Genomic DNA, 10,000 nt, shown 5'->3' with positions numbered 1-10,000 from the left:
ACACACACACACACACACACACACACACACACACACAAATAAAAGTAAAAATAAAAGTAGAGCATAGTAATATTGCGCAAGGACAATTTTGATAAAGAAAAACTTGCCACAGCCATTTCCTACTACTGTAGAAGCCGAGCTATAAAGGGACCTTGAGGTCAAGGTGACTGATCTTGTGCATGTCACCTTAGGTCATCACAGTCTATCAGTCCACCAAGTTTGGTGGCTCTGGCTTTAATCCTTCATGGAAAATTAGCTGACATCCCGAATATCCGGAAAAGTCCCAACTTTTGACCCCAGGCGATGTCAGAGAATAATCCACCGATTGGAAGCATACTGCTTTCCACACTGCGTCCACCTTAAGGCTGTATTGTATTGTAGAATAATCCACCGATTGGAACCCTACTGCTTTCCACACTGCGTCCACCTTAAGGCTGTATTGTAGAATAATCCACCGATTGGAACCCTACTGCTTTCCACACTGCGTCCACCTTAAGGCTGTATTGTAGAATAATCCACCGATTGTAACCATACTGCTTTCCACACTGCGTCCACCTTAAGGCTGTATTGTAGAATAATCCACCGATTGTAACCATACTGCTTTCCACACTGCGTCCACCTTAAGGCTGTATTGTAGAATAATCCACCGATTGGAACCATACTGCTTTCCACACTGCGTCCACCTCAAAGCTATATTGTAGTAAAATTCAACTTGCTGGCTTAAGCAGTTATTGATACAGCGTGACTGACACACTTTTCTGTGTTGATATCCGGTTGACGGATTGCCGCCATGTTTGGCATAAAGAAGCGGACAGATGGCCAACTAAGTTACCAGGTTTGAAGGCTCTAGGCCAAATAGCCTTAGAAATATCGCAGTTTTAAACTAATTAAGACAGTGTTAAAACACTCGTAAGAATAATAATTTTGATAAAACAAGAAAATTTCCCAGAGGTACATGGGAAGCTTTAAAAATGAAAAAATAAGAGTGCATCTGCTTTGGCCACCATTACCTGTGTGAGCTGTGCAAAGGCCAGCTGGATGAGGGAGAAGGCCGACAGCAGGCACGGGTAACCCACATCCCACAGCACCCAGCCCAGGAACCCCGGCATCACCTGCAATGGAGAGACGATTTTTTTTTTATTTTTTTCAATAACAGAACAGGGGAAGGAAAAACAAATGAATAAAAAAAATAATCCATACACCAGATTACTGGTGTCCTTTGTTCATAAAATATCTGTAACAGTTAGACTTGAACAGCTGTGGGTTGAAATTTGGAGGGAAACAACTCTGGGGAAGCGAGTTCCAGAGAGATACAGTTCGGGGAATGAAAGAATTCTGATAGGCAGAAGTTCTGCAATATGGCTGAGTGACATTCCAGTCATGAGCGCTGCCAGATGCCCGTGTAGCACGAGGGAAGGCATGGAGAGGTGGCACCATGGACGCAACTTCGTCTGGGCATGTGCCATAAAAATATCTGTAAAATAATGCAAGGGAGGCAACATTCCTTCTTACTTGCAGGGGAGGTAGTTTATTTGTAATGGCAGGGTTGTTAATAATTCTAACAGCCTTGTTCCGAATTTTGTCTAGTTGTTTTAATGCAACCTCTCCACATCCATTCCACAGGGGTGAGCAATATTCAAGCTGAGAGCGCACATGACTTATAAATTATAGCCAACTTTTCGTCAGTGAAGAAGTTACGGACTCTGTACAGTAATCCAAGTTTCTTTGAGGCGGTTTTAGCAAGTGATCTGACATGAGAGGTCCAGCTGAGGGCATTGTTAATTGGGTGTAGTGATAAGACAAATGGGGTGTAGTGATAGACAAATGGGGTGTAGTGATAGACAAATGGGGTGTAGTGATAGATAGACAAATGGGGTGTAGTGACAGATAGACAGATGGGATGTACTGATAGACAAATGGGGTGTAGTGATAGACAAATGGGGTGTAGTGATAGGCAAATGGGGTGTAGTGATAGACAAATGGGGTGTAGTGATAGACAAATGGGGTGTAGTGATAGACAAATGGGGTGTAGTGATAGGCAAATGGGGTGTAGTGATAGACAAATGGGGTGTACTGATAGACAAATGGGGTGTAGTGACAGACAAATGGGGTGTAGTGATAGGCAAATGGGGTGTAGTGATAGACAAATGGGGTGTAGTGATAGACAAATGGAGTGTAGTGATAGATAGACAAATGGGGTGTAGTGATAGACAAATGTTGTGTAGTGATAGACAAATAGGGTGTAGTGATAGGCAAATGGGGTGTAGTGATAGTCACAAATTGGCTGTAGTTTCTGTTTTTCATCCGACGGAACTGTGTCAGACTTACAAAGGCTGCTATTCTTCGTCTGTAAGGAGACTCCCTAACACCTATTCCTTAGCGATTTATTTTGGGATATGGCTGGGTAATTTACGTAATTTACGGAGTATGGCGATAGTGGAAGGATGTACAGAAACTCCGTAACACCTCTTCCTTGGCGATTTATTCGTGGTTTTGGCTGGTTAATATCCTTTTATACGTTATTAATGCTGAGTATGGCGATGAAGCTCCCTAACACCTCTTCCTTAGCGATTTATTTTTGGATATAGCTGGTTAATATTCTTTTATACGTTATTTATGCAGAGTATGTTGGAAACAGAATCTTTACGTGTGATAGTTATATACCCTTTTTTGTATGCTAGTCACGAAGAAGTGCTGTGGAAAGAACGTACGGCTGTAGTATTATCACTTCCTATTGGCCTAAAATTACTCTCTCCCCACCTTTATCGCTGAGTTGTAACAGTATGATACTAGTCACGAAGAAGTGCAATGGAGAGAATTATACTATTATCATATTGTCTGTCATTCCACCGTGAATGCCGAGTTACAGCAAGAGATTAAAACCAGAACAGGATGCAAGTCACGAAGAAGTGCTATGGAACGAGCTGTAGTATTGCTTTCCTGCCTTCTCTCCACCTTGAATGATGAGTTGTAACGAGGTCAGCACGAGACTTATACTAGTCACGAAGAAGTGTTGTGAAAAGAGCTGTAGTATTATCTTGAATGCTGAGTTGTAACCAGAGATCAGTGCTCATATATGATGCTAGTCACGAAGAAGTGTTGTGGAAGGAGGTGCAGTATTGTCTTAAATGCTGAGTCGTAACTAAATATCAGGACTAGGATATGATGCTAGTCACGAAGAAGCGCTGTGAAAAGAGCTGTAGTATTGTCTTAAATGCTGAGTCGTAACTAAATATCAGGACTAGGATATGATGCTAGTCACGAAGAAGCGCTGTGAAAAGAGCTGTAGTATTGTCTTAAATGCTGAGTTGTAACGAGGTAAGCACTGGAATATGATGCTAGTCACGAAGAAGTGTTGTGGAAAGAGCTGTAGTATTGTCGTAAATGCTGAGTTGTAGCGAGATCAGCACTAGAATGATGCTAGTCACGAAGAAGTGGAAAGAGCTGTAGTATTATGTTCTTGCCGTCTCTCCATCTTAAATGCTGAGTTGTAATGAAAAGATCAACGCTAGAATATGATGCTAGTCACGAAGAAGTGCCGTGGAAGGTAGTATTGTCCTCTTGTGTCACTGAGCAACGTGAAATAAACCAGAAAAGGGACGAAAATCAAGGCCAATTGAAGGACAGTGTGGTCAAAGGGTTAACTACTTCATGTGCTGGTTAACAAGCTCGTTATGTGGTTAATTGGCTGAGCAGGTGGTTAATTGGACTCTGGTTGATTAGCCACTGTTGTCAATGAGTGTGTGTGTGTGTGTGTGTGTGTGTGTGTGTGTGTGTGTGTGAACGGATTATGCATGAATCTGTCTCTCTGTCTTAATGTAGGTGCGTGTATGTAGCCTGTGTATGTGTGTGTGTGTGTGTGTGTGTGTGTGTACGGATTTATACATGCTTGAATTTGTCTTTCTAGTGTAGGCGTGTGTATGTATATATGTGAGTATATATACACGTATGTATATATTTATGTATGTATGTATGTGTGTGTACTAGTATATTAGGGAAAAGCTTCATGAATGGGTAATCCCTTTTACACACACACACACACACACACACACACACACACACACACACACACACATATATGAATGGCGTGTGGGGAGAGAAGGAGAGGTGATTGGATTTGGATGCAGATCCCTGAAAGGTCGGGTCACGGGTCAGGGTTACGGTTCAAGGTCATGGGTCAGGGTCACGGGTCAATCAAGGTCAGGGGTCAAAGTTCAGACGACCTGATACTTTGTTCCTGAGTATTTTGACCTAATTATTTTTTCCCCGCCCGTAATTATGTCCTGGCTAATTGCTTGGGTCAGTCATTAACCAGGTCACCCAGTCGTTACCTCGTTTGACCTCTGCCGGTGGTAATTGGGTGATTGGCATGCCTAATTGACCTCTGCATCATTATTTTTTGTCACCCTGTTCGTGTATCGCTGTTGACTCTCTCTCTCTCTCTCTCTCTCTCTCTCTCTCTCTCTCTCTCTCTCTCTCTCTCTCTCTCTCTCTCTCCTGTGACTAACTGGGTGGTGGTGGTGATAGTGGTGGTAGTGTTGTTGGTGATGGTGGTGGTGATCGTAGTGGGTAGTGGTGATAGTGTTGTTGTTGGTAGTGGTGGTGATAGTGATGGTGTGGATGGGTGGTGGTGATAGTGGTAGTGGTGATAGTGTTGTTGCTGGTGATAGCGATGGTGGTGTGGATGGGTAGTGATGATGGTAGTGGTGATAGTGTTGTTGTAGTTGGTGTTGGTGATAGTGGTGATGGCGGTGGTGATAGTGTTGGTGGTGGTAGTAGTAGTGATGGTGGTGGTGATAATGATAGTGATGATGGTGGTAGTGGTGATGGTGGTGGTGGTGGTAGTGGTGATGGTGGTGGTGGTGGTAGTGGTGATGGTGGTGGTGGTGGTGGTGGTGATAGTGGTTGTGGTGGTGGTGGTGGTGGTGGTTATGGTGGTGGTGGTGGTGGTGGTGATAGTGGTTGTGGTGGTGGTGGTGATAGTGGTTGTTGTGGTGGTGGTGATAGTGGTTGTTGTGGTGGTGGTGATAGTGGTTGTTGTGGTGGTGGTGATAGTGGTTGTTGTGGTGGTGGTGATAGTGGTTGTGGTGGTGGTGGTGGTAGTGGTGATGGTGGTGGTGGTGATAGTGGTTGTGGTGGTGGTGGTGATAGTGGTTGTGGTGGTGGTGGTGATAGTGGTTGTGGTGGTGGTGGTGATAGTGGTTGTGGTGGTGGTGGTGGTGGTGCAGGCAGAAGAGGGAGACCAATTTAGAAGCTTTGGACATTATTTAGAAAGGTCGCTTGCTTGCAGGTGGAGGCAGGTAGGGATGATGTTACCTTATCCTACCTTCCTTCATTTCCTTCATTCCTTCACTCATTTCCTTCGTTCACTTCATTCCTTCTTCATTCCTTCATTTCTCCTCTCCTTCCTGTCCTCTCTTCCTCCTTTCCATACTACCTTCATTTCCTTTTTTCGGTTCCTTCATTCATATCCTTCATGTTCTTTCATTTCCTTCATTCAGTTCCTTCATATACTTCATTCATTTCCTTCCTTCATTTCCTTCCTTCATTTCTTTCATTCGTTTTCTTCATTCATTTCCTTCTTTCATTTCCTTCATTTCCATCATTCATTTCCTTCCTTCATTTCTTTTCATTCATTTTCTTCATTCATTTCCTAATTTCATTTCCTTCATTCATTTCCATCATTCATTTCCGTCATTCATTTCCTTCATTCATTTCCGTCATTCATTTCCTTCGTTCACTCTTCATTCTTTCATTTTTCTTCTTTCTTGTCCTTTCATTCACTCTTCATTCCATTCCTTCATTCATTCTTCATTCATTAATTCATTTCTCTTCTCTCCATCCTGCCTTCTTTTCCACCTTTGTATCCTACCATCTTTCATTTCCTTCATTTATTTCCGTCATTCATTTCCTTCGTTCACTCTTCATTCTTTCATTTTTCTTCTTTCATGACCTTTCATTCACTCTTCATTCCATTCCTTCGTTCATTCATTTCTCTTCTCTCCATCCTGCCTCCTCTTCCACCTTTTCACCCTGCCGTCTTTCATTCCCTTCTGTCATTTCTTTCATTCACTACACTCATTTTTTTTTCTTTTTTTAATCTAGACGAAGATGCACGTGACATGGTGTTGATGGCTGGCTAGTAGCAATTAATAACACTAATGAGTAAATAGATTATGGTAAAACTAATGAGTAAAGAGATTATGGTAAAACTAATGAGTAAATAGATTATGGTAAAACTAATGAGTAAAGAGATTATGGTAAAACTAATGAGTAAATAGATTATGGTAAAACTAATGAGTAAATAGATTATGATAAAACTAATGAGTAAATAGATTATGGTAAAACTAATGAGTAAAGAGATTATGGTAAAACTAATGAGTAAAGAGATTATGATAAAACTAATGAGTAAAGAGATTATGGTGTTGCATTTAGCCAATCATCACCTGTCTGTCAAATGCACCTTCGCCTCGATAAAAAGTATTGAGTATAATTGCCATTCCTTCCTCTTCTCTTCCCTTCTCTTCCTTCCTTGTTTCCATGTTTCCTTCCTTCCTTCCTTTCTTGTTTTCTTCTGTCTCCTCTTCCTTTCTTTCTTCCTTCCTTTCTTGTTTCCTTCCTGCCTCCTCTTCCTTCCTTCCTGTCTCCTCTTCCTTCCTTCCTGCCTTCTTTCTTTCCTTATTTCCTTCCTTTCTGACTTCTCTTCTGTACTGGCTTCTCCTTCCTTTCATCCTTCCTTCCTGTCTTCTCTTCCTTCCTTCTTCCTTCCTGTCTTCTCATCCTCCTTTCTTTCCTGTCTTCTTCCTTCCATTCATCTTTCATATCTGTCTTCTTTTCCTCGCTTCTTCCTTCCTTCCTTCCTTCCATCATTGATTCATTCTTCCATTCTTTCTTTCTTTCTCACTTCCTGTCTTCTCTTCCCTCCATCTTTTCTTTCTTTTCTTTTTTTCCTTTTTTTTCTGTCTTCTCTTCCTTCCTTCCATCCTTCCTTCCTTCCATCCTTCCTTCACCCCACTTCCTTCATTTCTCCATTGGTAATCTGTCTAGTCCTCTTATTCACCATTGCCCCTAGATCATTAATTTTCTCCCCTACTCCTTTCTCTTCCTCTCTGGTTATTTGCATCGTCTTTTGGTTAATTAGTTGATCTGTTTCATTTTACTCTCGTGGTTAACACACTCACACGCTGCGGTTAATTGTGGTGGTGGTGGTGGTGGTGGTGGTAGGTGGTGGAGGGGTTAGTGGTGGTGGTGGTGGTGATGGTTGTGACAATGGTAGTAGTTTTGGTGGTGGTGGTGGTGTTGGTAGAAGTAGTGATGTGTTGGTAGTGACAGGGGTAGTGGTGGTGGAGGGGGTACTGATGGTGATGGTAGTAGTAGTAGTGATGTGCTGGTATTGACAGTGGTAGTTGTGGTGGAGGGGGTACTGGTGGTGATGGTGGTAATAGTGATGTGGTGGTGGCAGTGGTAGTGATGGTGGAGGGGGTACTGATGGTGATGGTAGTAGTAGTAGTGTTGGTAGTGACAGTGGTAGTGATGGTGGTGGGGATGGTGGTGATAGTAGTGATGTGTTGGTGGTAGTGACAGTGGTAGTGGTGGTGGAGGGGGTACCGGTGGTGATGGTAATAGTGATGTGGTGGTGATAGTGGTAGTGGTGGTGGAGGGGGTATTGGTGGTGATGGTAGTAGTAGTAGTGATGTGTTGGTGGTAGTGACAGTGGTAGTGGTGGTGGAGGGGGTACTGGTGGTGATGGTAGTAGTAGTGATGTGGTGATAGTGGTAGTGGTGGTGGAGGGGGTACTGGTGGTGATGGTGGTAATAGTGATGTGGTGTTGACAGTGGTAGTGGTGGTGGAGGGGGTACCGGTGGTGATGGTGGTAATAGTGATGTGGTGGTGATAGTGGTAGTGGTGATGATGATAGTAGTGCAAGCAGGCGTGGGACTGACCAATATAGAAATCCTGTACATTATTTATAAAGGTTCCTTGTTTTTAGATTGAGGTAGGTGGGTATTTCTTCACTTCCTTCATTTCCTTCATTCCTTTTCATTTCTTCCCTCATTTTCTTAATTTCCTTCATTTTTTCCTTCACTTCTTCCTTCATTTCTGTCTTCACTTCCTTCATATCTTCCTTCAATTCCTTCATTTCTTCCTTTATTTCCATTATTAGTTCCTTCATTTCCTTCTTCACTTCCTTCATTTCTTCATTTCCATCACTTCATTTCCTTCATTTCTTCCATCATTTCCTTCTCTTCTTTCATTTCCTTCACTTCCTTCATTTTCCTTCATTTCCTTCATTTTTTCCTTCATTTCCTTCACTTCCTTCATTTCTTCATTTCCCTCACTTCCTTTATTTCTTCCTTTATTTCCTTCATTTCCTTCACTTCTTCCTTCATTTCCTTCACTTCTTTCATTTCTTCCTTCATTTCCTTCACTTAATTTCTTCCTTCACTTCCTTCATTTCTTCCTTCATTTCCTTCATTTCTTCCTTCAGTTCCTTCTCTTCCTTCATTTCCATGTTTCTTCTTCCTTCTGTTCCTTCTAGATTTCGTCGGGTAAATTTTATGCTGTTTATTTTTTTTTCTTGTTTCCTTTCTCTCTCCCTTCCTCATTCTTGGTCTGCGTCTCTTCCTCCATTTCTTCACGTATTTATTCAGTGTTCCTTCCATCCTTCCTTCCGTCCGTCCTCCTTTCCTTCCTTCCTTCTTTCTTTCCTTCCTTCCATCCTTCCTTCCATCCCTCCGTCCTTCCTTCCATCCCTCCGTCCTTCCTTCCTTCCTTCCATCCCTCCTTCCTTCCCTCCGTCCTTCCTTCCTTCCTTCCATCCCTCCTTCCTTCATTCCCTCCTTCCTTCCATCCATCCATCCTTCCTTCTTTCCATCCATCCTTCCTTCCCTCCTTCCTTCCTTCCTTCCATCCATCCATCCATCCATCCATCCATCCCTCCCTCCCCCTCCCTCCTTCCTTCCTTTCTTCCTTCCTTCCTTCCTTCCATCCTTTCTTCATTCATTACTTTCCTTCCTTTATTCCTTCCATCGTTCCTTTGTTTTCTTCCATCCTTCCATCTTTCATTCATTCATTCACTTCTTCTTCCTTCCTTTCCATGCATCTTTCCTTCCTTCATTCCATAAGTCATTTTTTTCATTCATTCATTCTTTCCTTGCTTCCTTCCTTCATTTATTCATTCTTTTTCTTCCTCCCTCCCTTCATTCATTCATTCTTTCGTTCTTTCTTTCCTTGCTTCCTTCCTTCCTTCATTCTTGTATTCATTCAATTCCTTCCTTCCTTCCATATCGTTCCTTCGTTCGTTCGTTCTTTCCTCGCTTGCTTGCTTCCTTCTTGCCTTCATTCATTCATTCATTCCTTGCCTTCATCCTTCCTTCCTTCGTTCATCCATTCATTCATTCTTTCCTTGTTTGCTTGCTCTCCTTCCTTCCTTCCTTCATTCCTTGCTTGCCTTCCTTCCTTCATTCATTCATCCATTCCTTGGTTGCCTTCCTTCCTTCATTCATTCATTCCTTGCTTGCTTGCCTTCCTTCCCTCCTTCATTCATTCATTCATTCATTCCTTGCCTTCATTCATTCATTCATTCCCTGCTTGTTTTGCCTTCCTTCCTTCCTTCATTTATTTCTTGCTTGCCTTCCTTCCTTCATTCATTCATTCCTTGCTTGTTTGCTTGCCTTCCATCCTTCCTTCCTTCATCATGAATTCATTCATTCTTTCCTTGCTTGCCTTCCTTCCTTCATCATTCATTCATTCATTCCTTGCTTGCGTGCCTTCATTCATTCATTGCCTTCATCCTTCCTTCATTCATTCATTGCCTTCATCCTTCCTTCCCTCCTTCCTCTCTTCCTTCTTTCCTTCATTCTTTCCTTACATGCTTGCTTCTTGCCTTCCTTCCTTGCCTTCATCCTTCCTTCCTTCATTCATTCATTCCTTGCCTTCATCCTTCATTCATTCATACATACATCATTCATTCTTTTTCTTCCGTCCTTCATTCATTCAT

At 42.4% G+C, this 10,000-nt stretch overlaps 1 protein-coding gene across 1 annotated transcript in view; it reads right to left on the bottom strand.

Annotated features, from left to right (window-relative positions):
* The window catches only part of LOC145390733 (uncharacterized), a 64,795-nt gene that overhangs the window by 42,032 nt on the left and 12,763 nt on the right, over window positions 1-10,000 (bottom strand). Inside the window, exon 4 of the mRNA XM_080265529.1 lies at window positions 1,011-1,112. Within this exon, the coding sequence (XP_080121655.1) occupies window positions 1,011-1,112 (102 nt within the window). The remainder of the gene's footprint in view (window positions 1-1,010; window positions 1,113-10,000) is intronic.

The sequence above is a fragment of the Coenobita brevimanus genome, chromosome 15 (assembly GCF_032717465.1).
Source record: "Coenobita brevimanus isolate Jiangsu-jjx chromosome 15, ASM3271746v2, whole genome shotgun sequence".
NCBI lineage: Eukaryota > Metazoa > Arthropoda > Malacostraca > Decapoda > Coenobitidae > Coenobita > Coenobita brevimanus.
This window is presented reverse-complemented; position numbering and strand designations above follow the sequence as displayed.